Raw genomic sequence first — 25,048 nt, forward strand, 5'->3', positions numbered from 1 at the left:
AGTGCTACGTGGCACAGCGCCGCTGTGCACTACAGCTCCCAGCGCCCCCCGCGCTGGGCGGCGCGCACGGCCGACGTCATCTCCGCGACGGAGAGAGCGTGCGGGCTGCGCCGGACTAACCCAGGTGGGGGTGGGGGCCCTGAGTCGCGGGGGGACCGGGACCGGGACCGGGACCGGGACCGGGACCGGTTCAGGGGGAGTGCTGGGGCCGGGATCCCGCCAGGGGTCGCTGCCAGGAGCTGGGTTCGGTACCGGATCCCGGCCGGTTCTGCAGGCCCTGGCGGAGAGTCGGTACCGCGATCTGTTCGGGAGGGCCCGGAGGAGGGTCGGTACCAGGTCCCACCGCGGCTGTGCAGGGCCTAGAGGAGGGTCAGTTCCAGATCCCAGCCCGGTTGCACAGGGCCCCCAGGAGGTCTGGTGCTGGCATAGGGTGCTGGGACGGTTCGGTCCGGTCCAAGTGCTACCCCGGCTCACAGCCCTTCTCTCCTTCTGCAGGCCGCCATGACCAAGCTGGGGCAGTGGCTGTGGGGCCTGGCCCTGCTGGGCTCTGCCTGGGCCGCGCTAGTTCTGAAGCCGCTGGGCCTGTGGGTCCCGCCGCCCTGCCACCAGATCCTGCTACCCCTGCCCATCTATCTGCTCGTGGCCTTTGGCTGCTACTCCCTGGCCACCATTGGCTACCGCCTGGCCACCTTCAATGACTGCGAGGAGGCGGCTGCCGAACTGCAGGAGCACATCGGGGCAGCGCGGGCCGACCTGCGCCGGCGAGGACTGCAGTTTTGAGTGTGCAATAAAGGCTGGCAATGGGGACCGCCCTGGAGCATGCGAGGGGTCCCTGCGTGCTGGCGGCGTGGAGCGAGGCCACCCTGGGTTGGGGGCCAATGATGCTGGGATGGGGCTGCATAAGCCAGTGCAGCTCCTGCACAGTGGGGGACAGTGTGAGAAGGTGACAGGGGGCTGCAAGCAGAGGGAGGGTTTCCCTGGCTCTCCATGCACAGGCCTGCTTGTGCCCCCTCAAAGGCTGCAGGGGAGCTGCTCGGCCTCAGCATGGCCTTGTTCAGTCTTGGAGCCCAACTGCAGGGTGGGCACATTCCCTGTTGCCCCTCACATGTGGTTCCAGCTGCAGAGGATTCATCCTGACCTGCTGGCCCATCTTCAGTGGGAGGAGGAGAGAGAGAGTCAGGGTGGTGCAGGTGGCTTAGCCTTTAAAATGCAGAGTGCCTAGAGCCTGTGGTCTCCTCCAGCCTGCTGGAGCAGCTGAGCCTGTGCCCAGGGCTGCTCCTGGTTCCTGGTGAAGATTGACGTGCGGTTGCTGCCCAGCCCCACACCTTTTGGGAAGCAGGAGGCAGCTGCTGGCTCCGGAGCACTGTGCAGGCTCACCCTGGTGTGGTACTGGGAGGAGAGGAGCAGGGGCCTGCTGTCGGGCCAGTGCTGCAGTGTGCCTCCCCCTAGTTGGCGCCAGGACCCTCAATGCTCTCCCAGCTGGGAAGAGCTGTGCTGCTGGTGACGCATGCCGGGGCCTGCCTGCCTGGCAGCCTCCCTGGGTGCTTTGCATACCAGCCAAAGGACTTTCTTGTTTTTAATTATCGGCTGCACATCCTTCTGCAAAAAAAGGAGCAGTTGGTATCATAAGGGAGGACTCAGGCTAATTAGGAGGAGCAACTAATTAGCTGTTTCCTGAGCAGCAATGGCAGGGGCCATTGCTGCTCAGGAATGCAAGGGGGGCAGCTGCTGCCATCTCGCCCCAGCGTGGCTGTTGGGTTGTGCCATCCCTGGCTTGTTGAAGTGGTGCCTCGACGAGCCATGGCCTCGGCTGCAGGGAGCACACACAGCCCATAGCGAGGCACGTTAGGGGTTGTAACGGGATGGACTGACGGAGATCCCTGCCCTGTCCCGGATAGAGGGCAAGAGCCGCAGCCCTGCCACAGGTCAGCTGGCAGCAGCATGGCGAGAACCTCTCCCAGCCTGGGCACGTGTCTGCTGCAGGCACTCACATCCCCAGCGGATGCTCTGAGCGTCCTGGCCTCGCGCACGGGAGCAGGCAGTGCTGCGGCTGCTCCTCCCAGCTGCTCGTGGCACTGCCAGCCGGGGCGACCAGGTGGCAGCCAAGTTTCTGCCCAGTGCGTCACTGGGGGAAGCTGCCCTTCTCTCTGCCACGGCTGTCCTCCAGCACTGCTGCCGCAATCTCCAGCCGGGCAGGGTGGTGGTGCCATCCCCTATAAGGGGGCAGTCAGGAGGGCAGGTGGGTTCCTCCCTGCTGGGAAATGAGTCTGCTGAGCCTCTGCCAGGGTGTGTGCCCAGGGGGCGAGCGCCTGGGGCAGAGACACCTGCAATCGCAGCTGTGAATGTCAAGGGGAACACACCAAAGGAGCTTCCCTGAGAGCTAAGGCTGTGCAGGCCACAACAGCAAGATGTAGCACGCCAGAGAGGCCCAGCAGCAACAGCAGCTGGGGCGCGCTGCAGCACGGCTGCTGCTCGAGGCTGGGTGCACTGGAGTTAATCTTTTCCTCCAGACACTGTTCTCACTCAGGCTCTGTTTTTGTCACAGCGGGGATGCTTGCCTGTGTATGGATTTTCCCCAGAACACATCCCAAGGTGTAATAAAGTGTGAGTGCCTGAGCGGTAGCGCAGGCTCAGCCAAATTCCTGGTAACTACTTCCTTAATCCCACCCGCGTCATCCGGGCTGGAGGAACGTGCCTGCACCAAGTGACCTGGCGGTGGAGGGGGCAGGGAGGCTGCCATGGGTGAGACTGAGCTGCTGCGCAGGGACAGCGTGCGGGGGGGGGGGGGGGAGGGCGGGGGGTGGACTCCACCGTCCCCGGGGGCTCCCGTTTCGCACAGTTCAGGTGTCTGGTGTGTAACTTCGCAATCGGAACTTGCTCCTGTCCAGCTGATGATGCAATTGCCTGATAACTTCATTCCAGATCATTGTTAATTCATTAATTGAGTTTGATTCCGTTCCAGCTTATCGCCTTGATTTGATGTGCATGTTCAATTGTCGTGGCTTTTAGGATGTTAATTGATTAGAAGTTTGCCTACATGATGGCTGGTAGCAAGTGCAAGCTGCAGAAGTGACTTTTCTTTCTGCCTTGCAGCTTGTGTTGCCTGTGCTGGAGTCGGATGAGCCGCTGTCCTGCACCCCACAGCCCCCCCCGCCGTGCATCTCAGCCTTGTGCCTGGATCGGTGCCACTGCTGATGAGGCCTCCAGCGAGGAGCTGGTGGTCAGCCCTGAGGCAAAGTGGGTGCAGGGCCAGGGACCGTCCCGTCCTTGGCGTCCAGCACAGCCCAGCAAGGGAGGGTACAGCAGTCAGGTACTGGGAAGAGTCTCCGATTTATTAAAAGGCACTTTAAATCCATACAAAAGAGATTCAAGATGCCCCAGCTCCCTGACCCCTGTGCTGAAGGCGGATTCCAGCAATGAGGAGTGACATTCAGGGTCCCGGTGCCCCGAGTGGGTGGTGGTGCACGTTGCTCCTGTGCTGCCAGGGTGTTGCTGGAGGGGCCGAGGCTGCAGGCTGCCCGATGGCAGCACCCAGTGTCCCCTGGATGGGGCCGAGGCGGGTGCGGGGACGGAGGCACGGGGGCTCCTGCCGGCTCCCTCCTGGGCTGGCGGGTTTTGCCTCACGCGTGCAGCGATCTGTAGGGCTTCTCCTGTGCCGGTGGATACCGCCAGAACAGCCAGAACCGCAGGACGCTGGTGACAATCCCCGGCACATTGGGGACCTGTGGGAGGACACGGAGAAGAGCAGCTCTACCCATCTCGTGGCACTCCCATCGCTGCACTCCCCCACTGCCGCTCCATCAGCCCTGCGTTGCTGGGGGAGATTTATTGGCCTTATACCATCTAATTAATTAAAATCAATACTCATCTCTGTGAGCCTAGTCACGGGCTGTGCCATGTGACACGCATGCTGCTGGACAGGACCCGGCCCAAAGCCAACCGCTTGGCTGAAAGCCATGGGGGGAGCATGCAGCCCGGCATGGGGCAGGGGTGCTTCCTCACCCCCCCGCCCCACCAAACGCCCCACACACCGTGATGTAAGGGTCACGGAGCTGCACGCCGTACAGCGTCCAGCTGGTGGAGGCCAGGAAGGTGGTCACGGTCAGCGGGAAGGATAGGCAGCGCGTCGACCTGCTCCGGATGATCTTGGCCTGAGGAAGGCAGGGGAGAGCTGCAGCCCGGGCGCGTGGCTGGCCGAGCAGGGCCTCCCCTTCGTCCCCAATGCCCTATGCACCAGGTCAGCCAGCGGTGAGAGGTACATGGTGATGGTGAAGACGCTGCAGAAGAGCCCCAGGTGCGCCAGGCGGGTGCCCATGTCGGGGATGAGGAGGTTGAAGTAGCAGTAGCCAGCGACCAGCACTCCCAGCAGCACCAGGCTCCGCAGCAGCACCGACCTCTGCGGCAGAGACGGGAGCACGGTCAGGCAGTGAGACTCCCCCTCTCCCCCAAGCCCCAGCCACCCAGACAGGCCAGCACGCACCTTGGCAGGGCTGTAGTAGAAGTACACCAGGATGTAGAGAGTCTGCAGCGCGGCGCCCACGGTGTTCACCGCGATCAGCGTCCAGTCCTGCTTCAGGCAGCCGTACCCCAGCCAGCTCAGGTTGCTGCAGGGCACATGCCGCCAGGGCGCTGGCACCGCTGCACAACCGTGTCTCCCACCTGGATGCAGATATGCAAGCCCCCCCCCCGCGCTGGGGCATGTGCCCCCTTCCAAACCCCACATACTTCACATCGGTGGTGAGGAAGGGCAAGAACTGGATGTTCTCCACACTCTGTGTCGCAAACATCTGGCGCAGGTCTGACCTGGGGAATGACGACGAGGCCTCCTGGGCATCTGGCACCACCGTGTGGAAGGGGGCCTGTCCCAGAGCCTCCCCATTGGCCCATGGAGCCCCAAAACTGACCCCCCCCCCACCAAACTGGCACCCAGGGCACTCCTGAAGCTGAACCACGAACTCTCCAGAGCAAGCCCTCCCCCACAGGCCTCAACGCACCTCCCTAATATTGCACACACCCACCCACCCCAATGTACCCCTGAATCTGACCCATAGATTCCTCATAGCAAGCCCTCTCCCATGGGTCCCAAAGGACCCCCATAGCACACAACCCTAAACTCCCCAAATGCCCCCCCCAGTATAACCTTTGACCCTGACCCAGTGTGCACCCCTAGTGCACCCCTACTGCCACTTGCCAATGGCCCTGTATCCCACAGCACCTCCTCAACATGCCCACACACCCCATTGCACCTCCCCTAACACACCCCTCAACATGCCCCAACACATACCTAATTGCACCCCCTCCCCAAAATATACCCCTATTGCCTGAACACATGGCTAATTGCACTTCCCGACCACACACCCCACCTGAGGCCCTGAAGTTACTCTAGTGTACCCCCCCCAAACTTGCCCCAATACATACCCCATTGCACCCCACTCACCCCCATGGTCCCTAATGTACCCCATAGCACCCCCTGAACATGCCCCCAATAAATGCCCCATTGCATCCCCTCCCCCCCCCAAGTCACCCTCCCCAGAGATACTCAAAATACCTTATAGCAACCCTTGGACTTGCCCCAATGCACTCCTCATTGCCCCCCCTACCGAAGAACCCCTTACACCTGCCTCAATGCACTCCCCAGAGCACCTCCTCCTCCTCCCATCCTTCTGAAATGGCCTCCAGCGTACCCCCAAATTTGCCCAAATGCCCTCTGACAACACCCCCTATCCCAAAAGCAGCCCAATATACTCCTGTACTTGACCCAATAGAATTCGCGTAGCGCCCTGCCCCACACCAGCTGCTTATGCACCCCCCCCATACCTACCCCAGTGCGTGCCCAATTCACCCCCAAACACCCTTCCAATGCCCCGAAAGTACCCTTGTGCACCCTCTGGACTTTCCCCAGTGCCCTCCTCATCACACTCCCGAGGATGGCCCTGCCCTCGGCCTGCCCCAATGCACTCCCCATTGCACCCCCAGCCCCACAATGCATCCTCTGGCCTTGCACTCCCCATTGCACACCCAACCCCCAAATGTACTCCCTGGGCCTGCCCCATTGCACCCTCAGCCTCCCCAGTGCACCCCCTGGGCTTGCCCTATTGCATCCCTAGCTCCCCAATGCACCCCCTGGGCTTGCCCTAATGCACTCCCCCATTGCACCCTCAGCCTCCCCAGTGCACCCTCTGGGCCTGCCCCATTGCACTCCCATTGCACCTCAGACCCCCCACCCCCGCCGCCGGCGACGGCGCCGCTCCCGGAAGCGGCTCCGGGTGGGGGTGGAGTCGCCCGTCGCACCCCCCCCCGCCGCCGCTGCCGCCGGGACCGGAGCCGGCGGCGCCGCGCGGGGGCTCACAGGCCGGTCCCGAACATGGCGAGGGTGCAGGCGAGGCAGGCGGCGGCGAGCAGCGGCGGCGGGGCCATGCCGTCCGCGGGACCGGGACAGCGCGGCGCGGCGGCGCTGCCCGGGGCGGGGCGGCGGCGCTGTCGGGGGAGGAACCGGCCGCGGCGCCGGCCGCCCCGACACCGCCCCGACGGGCGGGACCCGCCGCCCCGGGCAGCGCCAGCCGCGCCAGTCCCGAGCGCGTGTCACGGGGTCCTCAGCCCCGCAGTCCCAAGTCCCGGGATCCCACATCCTTGTGATCCTACGTTCCTGGTGTCCTGCATCCCCAGGGTCCTGCATCCCTGCGATCACACATCCCTGCAATCCCCAGCTGTGGGATCCCAATTCCCTGAGATTCCACATCCCTGGGATCCCACATCTGCAGAATCCCAAACCCCTGAGATCCCACCTTTCTTGGCTCCCACATTCCTGGGCTCTCCCTGAGATCTCACAGCCCTGCAATCTCACACCCTTGGTGTCCCACATCCCTGTGCTCCGTATGGCAGCTGGGCCTGTCCCCAGCCCACGGAGCAGCAGCAGGAGGCCAGGCTGTGCGGAGCGCCCTGAGCACCGCGTATCCGGGTCCATGCAGGCTGTGACAGGCGTTCACAGCGAGGACCTGAAGAACGGCAGTGTGCACTGGCATCGTTAACACACGGTAACAGCATCACAGCAGAGCTATCAGGGCCCTGCAGGAGGGGACTGGCCTCTCTTGCCCTTGTCCCCTTCCTTGTCCTGGCCTGTTTGGTACCCTTTGGGCAGCACACAGCATTTACTGGAGGCTGGGCAGCAGGAGGGAGGACTGTCTTCCCCCCCAGCCCAGAGGGGCCTTGTGGCTTCAGGTAAGAACCAATTGTACTGGCCTTTCTAGGGCACTTTCCACTTCAAAGTCCTCTGCAAACACCAGCCAATTACTTACTTGGCCAGTGCTCAGCAGAGGGGCAGGAGCCCACTGTCCCAGTCCAACCTTAGCAACCAGGATGGCTGCAGGCCTGGGAGCTGGGATCTGCAGAGCAGGGTCCATCCTGGAAAGGCAGCAGCCACAGATGGGACTTCTCCCAGGGCCAGGCCGTTGCTGGGGCCAGCATGGGCCTGGAGCAGGCACCTGCAGGGCCCCACTTCGCTCCCCCCAGCTGGCCCAGGCACTACAGCATCAGCTCAGTTATTTATTCAAGACAAACGTATAAAAATTCCAGTGTTAGAAAGCTGTACAAATAGCGAGGCAGTCAAAATGCCCCACACTGGCCCCGTGCTGGGGTACTTGCCCCTCCGGCACGGGGACACAGGATCCGAGACCCACAGGGCAGAGGCCAGCACCAGCCCCGCAGAGATGTCGTGGGGTGCAGGCGGGGGCCTGCAGGGCAGTAGTGCTCCGTGCTGCGGGAAGGGGGTCAGCTCCCGCTTCCCCGCTCTGCTAGCTGCCTGGCATCTCCGACATTTACAGGGCTGCTGCTCCACATCGTGCTCCCAGTCCTGCAGCCAGGCTGCTCGCGAGGCCAGCGCTGTGTCCCTGCCTGCAGGACATGCTGTGATGCAAGCCAGTGGTGTGCAGGGACAGGGTGCTCAGCGCCTGTGGCTGGGGGTGCCAGCCCCCTAACCCATCCAGTCCTCTGCTTGGGGCCAGTCTTTGGCTGCTGAGAGCCCCCTTCCCACATAGGCAGGGCACCGTGTGGCTCCTCATGGGCTTTGCAGGCTCAGTGCACCTTCAGGGGCCCCCTAATACTGACAAGTCCTCGGTTTGGCAGGATGCGGCCAGGGCCAAGTGCCATGGGGTGCACGAGCAGGACAAAGCGGGCAGGCGCCCGTGGGCTGTTGACAGTCTGGGCATGGCTTGGTCTGTGCACCGCAGATCACAGCCCCTGTGGCACCAGGAGCGGCAGCAGGAGGCTGATGAAGGCGAGGGGGCTGCTGCCCCGCATGGCTGAGTTCTGCCCCACGCTCCGCAGCACATGGGCGGCCGCATCATCTGCAGGGAGAGAGCGGAGCTGTGAGGGTCCCCGAAGGATGCACTGTGCCCCAGAGCAGCGAGGTGCCAGCGTGGGCCCTCTCCCCACGGCAGCCCCCAGCCTACCTGCCTGGATCCTCCCCTTCTGCGTCACGGCTGGGACAGGCGGTGCCTGGGCTGGGAGCAGAGGGAAACAGGCAGGTAAGGGGCTGCCCCGAGACCCCCCGCGCAGCCCTGCTCCCGGCACATTCCCGGCAGGAGTGCGTGCGCCCCAGGCTGGCCAGGAGCCACGGCCCAGCCGTGACTCAGCCCAGGAAAGGCAGCACCGAGCACTGTTCCAGACCCGGCCAGGGAGGGCAGCACGGAGAAACCAGATCCTCACGGATACTCACTGGCTTTGCCGGCCACTGTCACCTTCAGCTTGAGGCAGGTTTCGCCATGGTGGTGAATCGGCTTGGCTAAAAAGTGAGAGACGGGGTCAGGAGGGGCAGGGGCAGCTGGGGGAGCAGGCGGCAGGCCCCTGCGCCACGTGGCCCCAGGCACTCACAGATGTAGTAGTAGCTGTGTCCCTCCTTGAACTCCTTGCCCAGGGTGAAGGGGGTGAAGCGCTGGAACTTCTCCGAGAACTTCTCAGGGCCGTGCAGCGCACTGGGCTTGTTGCACTCCCAGCGGATCTGCTCCTTGGAGCGAGGCTTGCAGGCCACGTACTCATCCTGCTCCACCAGGTAGAGCGTGTAGCGCTCCATGGCATGGGATGCCACGCTGCCCTCCTCGTAGTGTGGGCAGATGATGTCCAGGTAGTCATTGAGGCGCACCTCCACCGTGTAGTCACTCCGCAGGAACCTGCGGCCGGAGGGAGGCTCAGAGGGTGCTCGGGCTCGGCCCCGCTCCCCAAGCCCTGCTGCCGCTCTACGAGGCGGAGACACAGCAGAGAAAGCAGCCTGCCTTCCAGCTCAAAGTCCAGCACAGCGCAAACCTGAGGTCTGCTATTCCCTGCACGGATGCCCCAGGCCTGCCTCTCCTCCCAGCCATGGGGGCAAAAGGCACCCCCAGGGCCTGCCCCAGTCCCCCATCACCCCGTGTTGTGCCAGGCTCCCATGACGCCCTGCTTCCCACTGTGGCCACGGGAGGGAGGGAACAGGACAGGGCGCCGTGGGCCAGCCGGAGCTCCTGGGAGTCAGAAGCATGAGTGGCTCTCGCTCAGCGGCTCCCTGCGTCCCAGCAGCCCCTCGCAGGGGCACCCCGGGGCTGGCATGAGGGGCCTTGCAGGAGGCTCCCACCAGGGCAGAGGACGAACCTCCCTGCCGCGGGGGCTGCCGCCCACTGAGATCCACGGCCACCCACTGGGTCCTGCGGGACCTACACCCGGGCCTGCTGCCCCACGGAGGAATGGGGGGCTGCCCACAGCGGGGGCTGGCCCCAGGGGCGGCGCTGGGGCCCCTGGCCCGGGAGGCGGCGCACATCCTGCCGGCCGCGGCCGTGTTTGTCAACACGCTTCCCTGTGCCCCGGCGCCCGGGCTGGCGCGGCGCCAGCGCCGTCGGGGAAGGAAGAGGCCCATCTCCAGCGAGGCCCTGGGAAAGGAAGGGCCCCCCCGGGCCGCACCTGGACCCGGCACCGCGCTCCACGGCCGCCGCTCTCCACTGCCGCCGCCTCCCTGCTCCGGCGGAGGCACCGCGGCCGCCCGGCGGCGCTCGGCCTCCCCGGCCCCCTCCGCGGCCAGGCAGGGGCAGCCCAGTCCCGGTGGCGACGGCGCGTCCCGGCCCCGGTCCCGGCTCCGGTCGCGGCGCCGCGGGCCGCGCCCTCGGGGCGCAGCGAGCCCCGGCGCCCCCGCGCGCTGCCGGCCGCCGCGGCGGGGCCCCGACGGGGGCAGCGGGCGCGGCGCGGGCACTCACTTGGCGTTGGAGCTGTTCCAGAAGACGGTGTGGCGCTCGGCCGCCGCCGCCCAGCACAGCGCCAGCAGCGGCAGCCCCAGCAGGGGCAGCGGCAGCCGCAGCCGCTCCATGCGCTCCGCGGGGCTCGCTGGCGCCGGGCTGGGCAGCGCGCCCGGCCCCGGCCTTAAGTAGCGCCGCGCCGCGCCGCGCCGCGCCGCCCCCCGCCGGCCCCGCCCGCCGCACCGGGCCGCGGGGCCGCGACACAACAACAACACGAGCGCGGCGGGCGCCCCGGCGGCAGCGGTCCCGCGCGCCGGGCCTCACCGGGCTGCGCGCAGGCTGCCCCGGGCCCCGCGGGGCACAGCACCGGTGTGCGCCGGGCCTCACTGGACCGTGCATCGGATGCACTAGCCTCGCAGTACACAGAGCCAGGGTGCGCCGGGCCTCAGCGGGCCATGCATCGGATGCACTGGGCCCTGCGGGACACAGCACCGGTGTGCACTGGGCCATGCATCGGATGCACTAGACCCCGCAGGGCACGGCTCCGGGGTGCAACAGGCCGTGCGCGGGCTGCACTTGGCCTTGCAGTTCACAGCACCAGTGTGCAGCTGGCCTCAGCGAGCCTTGCGTTGGATGCACCCCATCGGGTGCAGCACTGGGGCACAGGGGGGCCTTACTGGACTATGCATGGGCTGCACAGAGCACAGCACTAAGCTGCAGCAAACTGTGCAGGTTGCACTAGGCCCCACTGTGCGCAACACCAGGCTGCAGTGGTCTGTGCACTGGCTACACCTGGCCCTACAAGTGGCAAGCAGCCCAACTGGGTACCCCCACACCAGGCACTGGGATCCCCATCACAGCTGTGCTGGCTGACCGTGGTACAGATTGGGCTCTCTGGGGATGGAGGATGCAGGGATGCAGTGGAAGGAGGCACAAAGGGCACCTGGGCTGTGCCTGGGCTCTGCTCCAGGTGGTGGCAGGGCTGTGACACTTGCTCCTGTGCCTGCACTGGCGGGAGGGTGCCAGGCGCTGGCCAGGCCACCCCAGCAGCGGGCACTTGGGGAGGCATCACGTGGGGGATGTGCGTGGCTCACACCAGGTCGCAGCACATACGCAGCTTTGCCGGGCTGCGGGGAGCCAGGGCAGTGCAGGAGTGTAGGGTCCTTCCTGTGATCCTGCTCCTGCCTTCCTGCTGGGGCCCCGCAAGGCTGGCATGCAAGGGCTTTGCTATCATCCCCCGTGGTCCTTGCTGTAGAAACTACTTTATCTGAGCTGCTTGGGGACATCAAAAACACCTGGATAAATGGGTGTCCAGGAGCTGGAGGAGCTGCTGATAAGGTGGAAGGGGCAGGGAGAGGCTGGGGGAGGTAAGTAAAGCCCTCCTCCTCCTCCCGTCCTTATCAGCTGGCTCTGCTCTCCCAGGGCTTTACTCCAGCCCCAAACAAACATTGCAAGGTTTCCCCACCCCATTTGCATTTGCTCTTGATTTATTTGATATTGTGAAATTTCCACCTACAAACTCCACTCTGCTGAAGTGGAGCTCTGCATCGCTGGGGGGACAGCGGGGCTGGAGCGGCTGCAGCAGGGGCATCTCCCTGGGCAGCAGCACAGCCTCATGCTATCTGCTCAGATCTGCCCCCAACACCGATCCATTCTTGTTAAGCCTTGCGGAGAGAGATACTTCACTGCTGTGTTGTGAAGTGATAACTCAGCCACATTTGCAAAACAACTTTCCTCTTGTTTATTACATAATGATCCATTGATTGTGGGTAATGTTGCATGCCTGACACGGCACAGGCAGCGCGGGGCTGGCTGCAGCCGGGCAAGCATTGCTCCCCTGATACACTGAAAGGTCTCGGGCAGACAGCAGCAGCACGGCTGTAACTGGAGAGCGGCTGCTGGTGAGCAGCTGGATCCAGCATCCCTGGCCGAGGCTCCTCCGGCGCTGCAGCGGAGGTAGCGGCTGCAGGTGCAGCAGCCCCCAAGGCCCCCACTGCCAAGCCTGGTGCACAGGCGGGGGGGGGACCTGCCATCCCAAGAGCTGTGATGACTCTGCATGAGGGCTCCTGCATCCAAGGCACTGGTGCGCCGGGGCTTGCGTGCAGGAGCGACACCCAGGAACAGCCCTGGAGTTGGCAGCCGGCCGGGATCAGTGGTGCAGGCAGATGGGCAGGTGCAGCAGGGCTGTACTGGAGCTGCTTCCCTCTCCTGCAGCCTTACTTCGCCCTGGGACCATGGTCCCAGCCACACACTGGGATAGGCCATGCTGATTTGGGGAAACTGGGTAAGGGAGCAGCAATGGTGGGGAAGGGGGCTAAGCGTACAGGTCCCTGCAGGGCAACCTGTCCTCCAGGGGAGGATGCACTGTGACATCCCTGGGAGCTGGGCCAGGGGCAGGTGCGTATGCACAAGGCCACGCTGTGGGGTGCCCAAGCTCAGTGCTGTGCTGCAGGGTGTCCATGCACCCGGTCATGCTGCGGGGTGCCCGTGCTCAGTGCTGTGCTGCAGGGTGTCTGTGCGTTAGGCCACGCTGTGGGGTGCCCGTGCTTGGTGCCGTGCCGCAGGGTGTCCATGCATGAGCCCATGGCCGTGCCGTGCTGTGCCATGGGGCGTGCGTGCGCAGGGCCACGGCCACATTACCTGGCACCAGCACGTGTGCCGGGGTCACTGCAGGCCGGGGTGGGTGCAGGCTGCCGCCGCGCACTGGCTGCCATCAGCAGGACAAAGGTTAGGCTCCGTACGCGCAGTAAACACGGGAGGGGAAAGGGCAGGCAGGGCGGGCGGGAGGCCGGGGAGCTGCGGCTCGTGACGGGCTATTTATGGTTTGTTGGATCAGGGCACCTAGGCACGCTCCTGCCCCTGCCCGGGCTGACGTCACCCTCGCCGGAGCCGGGGGAGGACGGGGACCGTCCACTCCGCGGCGGGAGCGAAGGCCGCGGGTGACGTGCCGCGCTGCTTGCGTGCGGCGCGGCAGGTAGCGATGGCTGGGGCAGCCCGACGCAGGGCCGCGCGTGGTGGGGCGGCGGGATGCTGCCGGCCCAGTCCCTGCAGCACCGGTGCTGACGCGCGTGCCGAGGAATGCAGCGCGCCGTGGGAAGCCCTCCCGGTGCTGCAGGAAGCACCGAGTCCCGGTGCGGAGCAGTGGCTCCCCGCTGGCTTCGTGCCCAGGGAGTGCCTGGTGCAGGCTGGCCGCAGCGTGCCCGGCGCCCGCCGAGCGGCTCGGTGGACGGACCCCGCGGAGCCGGCGGCCAGCAGGGCCGGGCGCAGGCCTCGGGCGGGAGGGACCGCGCGGGCGGCACTGCGGCCCCGCCAGGGCCGGTGACTTAGGGCCCCGCTCTATGCGCCAGCCGCAACGCGAGGGCAAAGGCGGGTGCCCCGGGCTCCCCGGCCGACCCTGCGTCATGGTGCCAGCCCCTCTCCGTGCTGGCTGGGGCAGGCGTCCCGGGTGTCCGGGGGAGAGAGGGTGGCATCCCGGTTGCAGCCTGCTCGCACAGTGCCGGGGGCACGGACATAGCCCCGGGCAGCCCCGCAGGGTCCCTGGCCACGTGGCACGGCAGTGCCACGGCAGACTCCAGCATCCCGCTCCCAGCACGGAGGCGGCCCCCTGGCAGGGGGTCCTGCTCCACGGCCGCGCCAGGCCCGCGAGATCCCGTCGGGGAGGTGGCGAACCCGGAGCCTGCCGGGAGCGCTCTACAGACCTGTCGGACGGGTTTGCCAGCTCTTTCCGCGCCCCAGACAAGCCCAGGCCAGCCAGGCCACGCGGTGCAGCCACCGCCCAGCGCTGCCGCCCGCCAGGCCCCCGCCGCGTGGGGAGGCAGCCGTCCGCACGGGGCGCAGCCGCCCACCGTGGGCTGCCATGGAGCCACCCCCCGCGGGAACCACTCTGCACGCCTGACGCCACGTGGCAAGGCATCCACGGACACCCCGGGGCACTCACCATCACCCCAGCGTGTGCCGGTGTGCCGGGCACGGGGCTCTCCTTGGCCCTCTCCTCCCCGGAGCACCCAGACACAGCTGGGGCCATGGGAACGAGCACCCGGCCTCCTGCTCGTGCCCATGCCGGTGCCGCCCTTACCTGCGGGTGCCACCTGCCATCCGTCCGCGCTGGTCCTCTCCGCCTGGCAGCACAGGGTCCTGCCGGACGCTCCCCTGGCTCCACCACCGCTGCCTCTGGAGGGGTCCGGCGCCCCGGCGCGGGAGGCAGTCCCGGCCGCGCCAACAGTGCCTCTGCGCCCCGGAGGCCGGCGGCACGTCGACGGTCCGTTCGCACAAGGCGGGATGGCACCTGGCGCTGCCTGCCCTCGGCTGCACCCCATGCTGCGGCTCCAGCTCCCGCGCCGGGGCTGCAGCCGCTGAGTCCCAGGCTGCTCCTGAGACCCTGCGCACAGCTGTGACATGGGTGGTGGGGCTTTTTTTGAATCCTTTTAATTTTTTTTTTTATTTTTTAATAGACTAAGAGCAGAATATGAAAATCACCAGCCAAAGCACTTGAAAAAAAGATCGAGATTGTTTTTTTTTTTTCCCCAAAAAGTGTCTGTGCGTTTGCATAGGTCAGGTCTTCACGGAAGACGAGGAGAATCCAACACGTTCGACTATGTACAAGCCAGCCTGGGGCTGGCGCCGCTGCCTATGGTACAGTATAGATATATCTATATAGTCGCTCTCTGTACAGTATGTATAGATCTCTATATAGGTATGTACAGGCCACCCGGCGCTGCTTCCAGTGCCTCCGTCCGTGGGGCCGGCCGGGCTCGGGGCTCTGCGCTGCGCGGGGCCGGGAGCGCCAAGGCGCGTCCCCATGGGGGTGGCGTCCGTGGGCCAAGTCCCGTTCACAGGGGGCACGCGCCCCGTGGGCGGCCTCTCCAGCGGCAGGGGCCCGGCGGTCCCACAGCAGCTCCAAGGGCCCCGCCAGCGCCTCCGAGCTAGGAGGCCAGCAGCATCATGAGGAAAAGCGCGGCGGCCACGGCCAGCGGCAAGTGTTCTCGCTTGGGGCTGGTGCCGCTGATGCTCTTCTCCAGCTTGGGGATCTCCGGGTTAAAGTTTTCTGCAGAGAGAGGGAGGTGGTGAGAACGGCAGCAGGGAGCAGGGCCCGGCTGGAGCGGCGGCAGTGGAATGGGGCGGCCGTGGGACGGGGCGGCGGGGCCGGCGCCGGCACTCACCTAAGTCCTCGATCTTCACCGCGGGCCGCAGGGTGAGCTGCGGCAGGGTGGGCGCCAGCTTCTCCCCCGCGTGTGACGCTGCAAAGGGAGAGAGGGGACAGGGTGACGCTCCCTGGCAGCCCCCCACCCCGGCGGGAGGGATGGGACCCGAGGGCCGGCCGCACTGCCCCGGTCCCTGCAGCCCCGGGGTGCCACTACTTACTGGAGGCGCAGCACACGAACACCTTCATCTTCAGGCAGGCTTGGCGGTGGTTGTGCGTCGGCGTGGCTGCAAAGCAAGTGTGGGTGACACCACTGCTCCGGGCACCCAGTGCTGCGGGGACCTGCTTTGTGCTGGATGCAGCAGCATCTGCATCCCACATTGCACCCTGCGCCCAGCTGGGTCCTGCTCCCGGAGGAGCTCAAGGGGCCCCAGGACTGCAGCCCAGCATGCCCTGGGATGGGGCAATGCACAGCACCCGCACCCTGCGCTGCGGCCCCTGTGCTGCCTCGCGGCATTGGCACTGCCTGGGGCACACTGCAGGAGCCACATCCCAAATCTGCGCCTCCATCAGCATCCCTATCCCGCATAGGCGCCTCCAGTGGCATCCTGCATTAGCACCCACATCTGCATCCCATCCCACAACCACATGGGCATCTGCATCCCCATCCCGCAGCAGCACCCTTGCCAGCATCCTGCATTAGTATCCTGCATTAGTGCCCACATGGGCAGCCACATCCCCACCCCACGATGGCATGGGCACCGGCGTCCCCATCCCGCAGCCCGGCGGCCCCACGCCCCACGTACAGATGTAGTAGTACTCCTGCCCGGCGTGGAACTCATAGCCCAGAGAGAAGGCGCTGTAGCGCTGGAACTTCTCCGAGAACTTGATAGGGCTGTGGGGCGCATGGGGACGGTTGCACTCCCAGCGCTTGAAGCCCTGGCTGGTGTTGCAGGTGCGGTAGCCCTCCAGGTTCACCATGTAGAGCACGTACTGCTCCATCCTGTGCTCAGGCACCGAGGCGTTGTAGTGCGGGCAGTAGATGTCCAGGTAGTCGTTGACGTTGACCTGCACGGTGTAGCCCTCCCGCCGCAGGCTGCAGGGAGAGCGGGGTGACAGGCTGTCAGGGCCTCGGCATGCCCAGCCTGCCGGGCACCGCGGCCACCCCTCGCCACCCGTGGCCACCCAAGCACTGCCCTGCCAGCACCCAGAGCCAGGGGCGAGCAAGAGGGGAGTGGGGTGGGTGTGGGGAGCAGAGAGCGAACCCCTTGCACTGTCCCACCGCATCCTTGCGGGACGGAAGGGTGCAGCCAATGCCGGAGCCGGCGCTGCCCCGGTGCCACCCTGGGGCACAGGCACGGGGAGCTGCAGTGGCCCGAGCATCCTTGAAGACCGGGGCAACTCCAGACTCTGCCTATCCCGGAGGTGCCGAGCCGCGTGCATGCTGCCCGCCCCAGAGAGCGGCCACCCACAAACAACCGAGAGGGTATTGGAGTAACCAGACACAGGAGAGCAGCGGCAGTGCAGAGCGACACAGCCAGAGACTGCTGAGCGCAGGAGCTCCCGAGCCGCTTTGCTCGCCCGCGGGGCCAAGCAGCCGAGACGCGGGTCCCTCGCCCGCCCCATGCCGCCTCGGCCTGCAGCCCTGCCGTGCGCCATGGCTCAAAGAGAGGATTTCTCACCCTGTTCCAGCTAATCCCGTTATTTCGTTAATGCTGTAAAGGGTGGCCCTGGGGGAGCCTCATTTACATTGATTAGGAGTGGCAATCCCCTCAGATCCACTCAGGAGAGACTCTGCCGGCTCCTAATCCGTGCCCGATTGAAATCCCGGCCGCGGTAATCCTTGCAGCCGAGCAGCCGCGCGCTGACCCGCTGCTCCCGCCAATTAATTACCAATTGGCGCCGCAAGCTGCTGGCTCCGCACTACGATGCTGCAGCAGCCCCAGCACTGGGCCTTGCCCTGGCAGCAGTGCCGGGGGCTCCTCTGCACCTCCACGCTGGCCCAGCAACCCCAGCCTGCAAGATCCTGGCCGAGCGGCCGTGCCCGCGTGGTGGCCCGTGACGCAGCCGGGCTCCCATGTTCACAGGCAGCAGCAAAGCTGCACGTGCCGGTGCCCCACTCTGGGTCCCCCAGCACCGGCACCATGCAGGGAGCCCAGGAGTCCTGCTGCGGCCTGGGGCACCCCGGCAAGCAGCGCCCCAGGAGCCAGGACACAGCACAGGGCTGCACGCCACCTACCAAACGGGCACCCGGTTCCGTAGCCTGTGCCGAAATGCCACGTGGCATCCGCAGGGCTCCGCGGCTGCTCTTGCCCCCATCCCAGCCCTGCAGCCCGGAGCCGCCGAGGCAGGAGCCCGGCACCACCGGCACGCCCGCGGCCGGCAGCGAGGTGCTGAGGCAGCACCCTTGCCCCGCGCGGTGCCGGCGACCTTTCATGTTCCACCTTTGATGTGGTGTGAAAGGGGGAGAGAAAGGCTTGTTATTAAAGAAACGGCCCCGAGCGCTGAGGAGAGAGTTGCAATTAAGCTGGTGTGGGATGTGGGGCCACGACGCCTGCGTCAAGCCCTGAGACGAGCCAGGGGAGGGTCGCTGGCACTTGCGCTCCCGCTGTGGCAACGGCAATGCCAGGACAGGCTGCAGCCCCCGGCGTGCTGTGGGAACCGCTGTCCTGGTGCAGCAGGGCTGCAACCCCACTCCTTGCTGCACTGAGATCCCCACAGACTCTCCTGTGGGGCCCGTTAGGAACGGCAGCTGCTGATAAACAGTCTCGCTAACGAGCCCGCTCCCCTGGGCCGGATCCCAGCAGTGCCGCAGTGGTGGGGACAGGGGACGCAGGGAGGCCCCCAGGGCCAGGTGTCGGGACCTGGTGCTGACTGCAAGGAGCTGGGGAACAGCTCAGAAGTGGGCAGCGCCGCGGGGCCTCATCCAGGAGCAAGGATGGGAGCATGCCGCCTTCCGTGCAGGATACAGGGTACGACCACCCCCAGCACCAGGACAGCCTCACCTCTGCCTGGCCTGGAGCACCGGTGCTGCTGCGTCCCTGCTGCGCTCTGTGCATGAACCGGCAGGATTTTCCAGGGAGGAGGTTGGGAACAGGCAGCCTCCTGGCCCCCAGACGCCACTGACAGCCAGACGGCAGAGGGCATGGGCTGCTGCGTCCCTGCCGGCCCCCGGCCACCGTCTGGGGAGCTGGCCGCCCCCAGCAACAGGCGACTGCGGTCAGGACGGTCTGCAGCGCTGGTGGGCGCAGACGGTGGCACTCCGGCTGGCGGGGCGCGCTGGGCTCCTGCAGCGCGGGCAGTGCCCAAAGGGTTAAGTGTGGGAGCAGAATGGGCTGCATCACTTCTGCACGACTGCGTTTTTAGAGCAGGGCTTTTCAAGGCAGCGGTACCTTCCATCATCCTGTCGGAGCTGGGCAGATGGATTTCCCCTGGCAGCACCTTCCTGAGCACAGCCTGGGCTCGGCGCCCACCGGCCGGACCCTGGCTACCTAGCAAGCCACAGCCGCCGGTGATCTAGGCGGCCGCTCTGCTCCCATCTGCTGCAATAAATCTGGGCTGAGTGCTGCACGATTGCTAATGCACCTCTATGGAGCGCCTGGTGCACTGCAGCACCGGGCCAGCTCCAGCATGGCCGGCGCACCAGGACCCGGCCCTGCGTTCCAGGAAGGGCCGGAGCTGGGCTCTGCATCCCATGCCACAGTGGGCACCGTCAAGGAGCAGGGTGCCCCCAACGGGGGTGACGGCCGGGTGCCCGCCCATTCTGGGATCCCTGGCTGGTCCGTCCCCAGCCTGGCCAGAGTCTTTGTCCAGCTGCGGGAGCTCTGCCCGCTCGGCACATCCGGGGCCCATCCATCAGCTGGCAAACAGGAAAGAGCCATTGATTTACACTTTCCCCTTTCAGTCACTCCACGAGCCAGCAAGAGGTGAAGGCACATCGATTGCCGCAGCTGGCCTGTGCCAGCGGAGGGGCAGGCAGCCCTGGCGCTCACGCACGTGCCCACCGTGGGGGGGACGACGCCAGCACTCCCCCGCCAGCCCTCGCCATGCACGCGGCACTGCAAAGTCACGGCAGCCAGACAGCCGCGTGCACACAGGCTGGCTCGCCCGGCAGACAGCACCCGCGCTGCGCAGCCCACACGCACCAGTGGCACGGCATCCTAGCACTGCTGCATGCACAGCTCCTGCCTGGTGCAGCTGCAAGGTGCGTGCACCGCTGGCATGCAGTGACCCCCGGGGCTGGTGCTGCTCCCTGCCCTGGGTCCCATGGGTGCCCATAACGCACTGCCGCGGCGGGCAGAGGGACTGTGGAGCCAGCGGATATGACTCCTGCCCCGTGCCAATGGCCACAGCTGCCTCTGAGCCCCCTGCATGTGGGATGGTGCCCTAACGCTGCCCGGTCTGCATTGACAGCCAGGCAATCCCTCTAATCTCTGCTCAAGCCCGCACCGTCCTGCTTTGCTAACAAGATCAATGAGGTTTTTAATTGGGTTTTAATTAAACCATCAATCTGCAACCAGTGACTCAATTACCAGCCCGGACAGGGGCGGGTGCCCTCAGTGCTGTTGCACCCCGGGACAGACCCTGCAGCCCCACGCAGCCACCTCTCCCGTGGGGTGCTCCCTCGGCACAGCGGCCCTGGGAGCCCCGCAGGGCGCTGTCTGCTGCCCCTAGACCGCCTGGGCCTGGTGCTGCCCCACGGGCTCAATACCCTTTGCCCTGGGGCAGCAGCTCCTGCCAGAGCAAGAGCCAGTGGAGCAGAACCCTGAGCCACCAGAGCTGGATGAACCTTACAGCCCACTCTCCCATGGCACGGCACAGCACGGCACACGCGGGGATGCTGCGGCTCGGATGCTGCCAGGTGGGGCTGGTAATTACGAGCTGGAAAAGTGTAATCATCACTTTCCCCACTTGCAGCCCAGCAGCTGGGCACACCCCGCGCAGCGAGAGCTGTGTTGGAGCGTGGGGACCTGCCCCATGCCCTGCAATGGCCCCTGGGCTGCATGAGGCAGAGGGTCCTGGCACACGGCATGACGACGTCCCCACCCTGCCAGTGCCACTGGCTGCAACGGAGGGATCCAGCACAATACGGCCCCGGGGCTGGGGCTCAGCACCTGCAGGGGAGGCGGGAATCCCAGCACCCCTGGACTGAGAGTAAAGCGCGGGCAAAGCTGCTCTCCAGCACAGAGACGCTCCCCCGGGAGCACCCGGAGAGGCTGCTCTCAAGAGCCTGCTCCAGCTCTTGCTGCTTGAAATACAAAGTCAGATGGATAAAAGCCACCTTTAAGTGCGGAGCGCGGCAGCTGCCAGCAGGGCTGCACGCGACGCCGGGCCCTTCCCATGCTCACGCACAGACACCCCCAGCATGCCTGCGCCTGGCCCCGCAGCTGGGGCTCACCACCCCCATTTCCCACCCACCCGCCACATGGCCGTGGCATGGGCCACGGCTGCCCCATCCTCACCCCGAAGGCCCGGGACGGAAGTGGTGGGTTTCCTGCCACTTCTCAGCGCGCAGAGCATTGCTGGGATGAGGCACTGGGAAACGGGCTGCTGGGGCAGACGCAGGAGTTGGGGCACCGTGCAGCTTGGCTCCTAGGTCACCCTGGGACAGCCAGGCACGGCGGCGGGGCGCCAGCCGTGCCTGCAGCCCTGCAGCCCGAGCTCCTATGCTGAGCCCATGCCACACCACCATCCTCTGACCCCAAATGCCAGCACTGAGCAGGATACAGCCCCCGACACCTTTGCCCTGTGCCACTCTGTTCCCAGTAAGCCTTGGGTACAGAGGGCAAGGATCGGTCTGCTCCTGTGACACTGGTGGAGTGAGCAGGATGGGGCAGGGCTTGGGCAGACCACAACCAGGAGCCTCTGCCGCTCCAGAGCCACCAGTGCTGCCTTCATGCCCCTGGCCTTTGCAATCCACTCGGGTGGCAGCCCCCGAATGCACCCAGCTACCTCTGGCAGCCTGCTCCCGGCTCCCACTCGCAGCCGCCTCTCCGGCACCAAGGCACCCCAAAGCTGCTGGAGAGGGGCTGCACGGTGCATCCCACTCAGCCCTGCACACCCTGCCCGTGCCCACAGGTCCCCTGCGGTGACCGGTGGGACCTGGAGGCACAGAGCAGCGCGCCGGAAAGGGACAGGATGCGGCCAGTGCCCGCTCCCCACTACAGGCTCCAACTCAACGTGCCAAGTCCTTTGCCGCCAGGCTGAGTGGGAGCCCAGGCAGTTAGCAGGCGCAGGGTGAGGGGCAGCCCCTCGCCACATGCCCCCGGCAAGGGGAGCCCTGGAGATGCCAGGACCGGGGCAGTGCAAGGCGCAATAAATTGCCGGGATCCCTGCTGCAGCTGGCATCCCCGGGGACAAGGCCCACAGCCGAGCCCTGCGGCGCACGCCCCTCTCCCTGGAGGGCCCTGCGGGTGCCATGCAGGGCTTGTTTATTGCTCTGATTGCACCGGGGGTGCTGGGATTTGCACGCTGCGGCCCAGGGAGCCTAATTCCCCCCATAATTTATCTAATCCAGACACTTTGCTGTGCGGCTATAATTGCGGCCGAGCTGCCGCACTGCCTAACAATAAATATCAGCGCTCTGGAGTGCCTGGGACACATCTCTGCCGCAGCCGCCCCCACCGCACTGCCTGTGCCCTGAGCTGGACGCTTGCAGACGCGCCAGAGATGCGTGTGCAGCGGGCGCGGGTGTCTGGCTGCAACACCCGTAGCTGGGCACAGGCACCACCAGCACCTCTCCAGGCCCCTCCGCTGCGCGGCAGCCGCCCACCACCTTGCACCCCCCCGCTCCCTCCCTGGGGGCTCTTGCAGGTGACAGGGTCAGTGCCAGGGCTTGCTGCAGAGGATGGGGTGCAGAGCAGCACCCCGTGCTCCCAGGAGGGTGAGGGTGGGATCCCTGTGCTGTCCTGCGGGAAATGCACCAAGCGGAGCCCACAGGCAGCCAGTGTGGGCATTGCCCACCCACCAAGATCTCAGCAATGTCATGGTGAGGCAGAGCCGAGCCCTGGGAGAGCCGGTCCCGAGAGCGGTTCTGGCTGGAGTAACGTACAAGAGGATGCCCAGGAAGGCGGCAGGGCGAGCCGACCGCTTCGCCATTGTGCTGCGCCACGGCACGGCACGTCTTACACACGCACAATTTATGGGGCCTGGGCTTCCGCCTCACAACACAATCTAAATGGGAAGGGAAGAAGCTGCCCTGGGAAGGCTCCCTCCCTGGACAAAGAGGTGCAGTGTTGGGGGAGCCTGGACAAACAGAGGAGCCCCCGGCCAGACATGCGGCCGGAGACGCTCCAGCTGGGCACATGTCCCCACCACACCCCTGACCGCTCACACCAGCGCACGGGCAAGGGAAGGGGAGATGGGGCATTGCCACTAGGCTGGGACCCCCAGCTCCACCCGTGAGCTGAGGGAGGGGGCCACGTACCCCAGCAGACCAATACACCCTGGGCGCAGCTCCCTTCTCCTGTGGTATGGAGGAGCCCAGCCCGTCCATGCCCCTTCCTGTGCCAAAGCCAGCATGGTGGCCTGGTCGCTGCCAGCATAGCGGTACCAGGTCTGGGCAGCTGTGTCACGGTGATGCCCAGGTGCTGCCATGCTCACTCGGGCAGCACGCGGGCCCCACGGCGCAAGGCATCAAGCACGCACCGTGCGTCTGGCTTCGCTTGCAGCCATCGATTGCCTGGGCTCCCTGCAGCTCTGCTAACGGCGACCACAGGCGTGACAGCAATTTTCAGATCTTTGCTTACAAATCGGATCGACTTTCCCAGCGGCAGCCCCGCAGCCCCCGCAGCGCTGCCCCGCGGGGCCAGGACAGGACGGAGCGGTGGGCCCAGCGGGCTTGGCGCCCGCCCCCACGCCCAGGCGGGCGGCAGGCGCGGGCTCGGGCCCAGCCCGGCGCCCCCCGGCAAGGTCCTGGCCGTGCTTGGGCCGCGGGGCAGGGCAGCGCCGTCCGCGCCGTCGGGGAGGTCTCGCCCCGGCGCCGCCGCCCGACCCGGCTCGGCGCGCCGCCGGGCAGCGGCGGACACAAGGGGCCCGGCCCCCCCCGGGGAGGGGGCGGGAGCAGCCCCGCAACGCGGCCCGGGGGGGCGCCCGCCCCCCCGCTGCAGCTCGGCCAGCCCGAGGGGGCGGCCCCCCGGCTGCGCCCTGCCCGAGCTGCCGCCGCCGCCTCCGCGGGAAGGGCGAGGTGCGGCGGGGCCGGGAGGGAGCGCACCGGTCGGGGCCGCCGCGCCGACACCGGCTGCCTGGGGTGGCGTTGTGGGGGGGGGGAGGGGGGAGCCCGCGGCGCGCGCCCCCGGCCCGCTCCCGCCCCCCCCGCATCCACCCCCCGCCGCCGCCCCCCGGTGCGCGCATCCTTCAGCGCCGTCCTCGGCGCCGCCGCCGCCGCCGGGCGCCGCCGCCGCGTCCTTCCCGCCTGTGCCCCCCGCCCAGCCCGCTGCCGGAGCCCCCCCGCCGCCCGTGACCTCCCCGCCGGCACTCACTGCAGGTTGGAGCTGTTCCAGTGCACGGCGTGCCGGTTGCCCAGGGCCCCCGGCGGCCCCCGGCCCAGCGGCAGCAGCAGGAGCAGCAGCGGCAGCAGGGGCAGGAGCGCAGCGAGCCGAGCAGCCATCGTGCCGCCGCCCGCCGCGATCCCGATGAATGGAGAGAGCCGCGCCGGAGCCGCCCGCGCCCCGCGCCCCCGGCGCCCAGCTCCGCCCCGCGCGCGCCCGCCACCGCCCCGCCGCGCCCCCGCCGCGCGCGCCCCCGCCGCGCGCCCCGGCCGCGCGCCCGCCGGCGGCAGCAGCCCCGGCCCGCGGCTGGCAGCCGGGGTCAGGGCGCAGCGTTCCCGCGGCCCCGGTGCCTGCATCCCGGGGGTGCTGGTGCTGGTGCTGGGGGGCACACGGATTCCCGAAGGCATTCGCCCACCCCCGGATATTAGGCAACAGGGAAGGAGTGGGCGGCAGGGCAGGCACCTTCCCGCCCGCCACGCAGCTGGGCACCCCGGATGCCCCATCCGCCCCGACCCGAGGAGCCTGCGAGGGGCCGAGCACCCACCCGCGGGCCGGGGCCATCAGGCCCCTGCCCACCCCGCAGTGCTGCCTCGGTCCCCCCATGTCCTGGGGAGGGTCTGTGGGGCGCCCAGGGCAGACGCGGCCAGGCGGGCACTCTCCAGGCGCTGCTGCCCCAGGGCTGCCGGGAAGGGGTCCGGTGCGACAGGCTGGGCGCCGGCACCCACCTCCCTGCACTGGCAATTTCCCGTAGCAACTGCCGCCTGCGCTGCACTGCCCCGAGGTCCCCGCGCACCAGACGCTCTATGCCCAAACACACATGTGCACACACAGGCGAGCGTGTGCATACCTGCCTGCTGCACGCTCGCACCTGGGTGTGTGCCCGCACTGCTGGCACGGATGGCGCCCAGCGAGCTGCAGGTCCCAGGCCTTCGGGACCACAGCCCCGGCTGGCTCTCAGCCCCTGTCCCCATGGCACGGCTTCGTGCCGGGCATGCACGACTCCCTCACAGCTCAACACGTGCCAGAGCCATGGGGCCAGGCGGGGGCTCTGCCTGGCACCCACCACACACCGGCGGCCCCAGGGGCCAGGCACCCATGGGTGCAAGGGGGAAGGGGCCAGCAAAAGCACACGGTGGACCAAAAAAGCATCTTTTAATTATTCATTTAGGGAAGTGAAGTGGAGAAAACACGACATGTGGAAAAGGGCCCTGGATGGCCGAGGCGGG

At 66.8% G+C, this 25,048-nt stretch overlaps 4 protein-coding genes across 5 annotated transcripts; 1 reads left to right on the forward strand and 3 right to left on the reverse strand.

Annotated features, from left to right (window-relative positions):
* Positions 1 to 47: 47 nt before the first annotated feature.
* DPM3 (dolichyl-phosphate mannosyltransferase subunit 3, regulatory) lies at positions 48 to 817 on the forward strand. Its single transcript, XM_062597951.1, has 2 exons — positions 48 to 124; positions 496 to 817. The coding sequence occupies exon 2, from the start codon at positions 502 to 504 to the stop codon at positions 778 to 780; it is 279 nt and encodes a 92-aa protein (XP_062453935.1). The 5' UTR covers positions 48 to 124; positions 496 to 501; the 3' UTR covers positions 781 to 817.
* Positions 818 to 3,311: 2,494 nt separating this feature from the next.
* SLC50A1 (solute carrier family 50 member 1) lies at positions 3,312 to 6,454 on the reverse strand. Of its 2 annotated transcripts, none has more exons than XM_062597913.1 (6): positions 6,350 to 6,454; positions 4,726 to 4,803; positions 4,481 to 4,604; positions 4,235 to 4,396; positions 4,032 to 4,151; positions 3,312 to 3,722 (listed from the first exon to the last, which is right to left on the reverse strand). In XM_062597913.1, exons 1-6 carry the CDS (start codon positions 6,415 to 6,417, stop codon positions 3,621 to 3,623), a joined length of 654 nt encoding a protein of 217 aa, XP_062453897.1. In that variant the 5' UTR covers positions 6,418 to 6,454; the 3' UTR covers positions 3,312 to 3,620. The 2 variants fall into 2 exon arrangements, with proteins under 2 accessions (XP_062453897.1, XP_062453898.1); XM_062597914.1 differs by lacking the exon at positions 6,350 to 6,454 and adding an exon at positions 5,549 to 5,793.
* Positions 6,455 to 7,522: 1,068 nt separating this feature from the next.
* On the reverse strand, positions 7,523 to 10,339 carry EFNA1 (ephrin A1). Its single transcript, XM_062597915.1, has 5 exons — positions 10,215 to 10,339; positions 8,869 to 9,164; positions 8,714 to 8,779; positions 8,448 to 8,498; positions 7,523 to 8,342 (listed from the first exon to the last, which is right to left on the reverse strand). The coding sequence occupies exons 1-5, from the start codon at positions 10,322 to 10,324 to the stop codon at positions 8,227 to 8,229; spliced, it is 639 nt and encodes a 212-aa protein (XP_062453899.1). The 5' UTR covers positions 10,325 to 10,339; the 3' UTR covers positions 7,523 to 8,226.
* A 4,776-nt stretch (positions 10,340 to 15,115) lies between these two features.
* EFNA3 (ephrin A3) lies at positions 15,116 to 23,941 on the reverse strand. Its single transcript, XM_062597587.1, has 5 exons — positions 23,814 to 23,941; positions 16,140 to 16,429; positions 15,555 to 15,620; positions 15,353 to 15,430; positions 15,116 to 15,237 (listed from the first exon to the last, which is right to left on the reverse strand). Exons 1-5 carry the CDS (start codon positions 23,939 to 23,941, stop codon positions 15,116 to 15,118), a joined length of 684 nt encoding a protein of 227 aa, XP_062453571.1.
* Positions 23,942 to 25,048: the final 1,107 nt, after the last annotated feature.

This window comes from Rhea pennata, chromosome 31 (assembly GCF_028389875.1).
Source record: "Rhea pennata isolate bPtePen1 chromosome 31, bPtePen1.pri, whole genome shotgun sequence".
Taxonomy (NCBI): domain Eukaryota; kingdom Metazoa; phylum Chordata; class Aves; order Rheiformes; family Rheidae; genus Rhea; species Rhea pennata.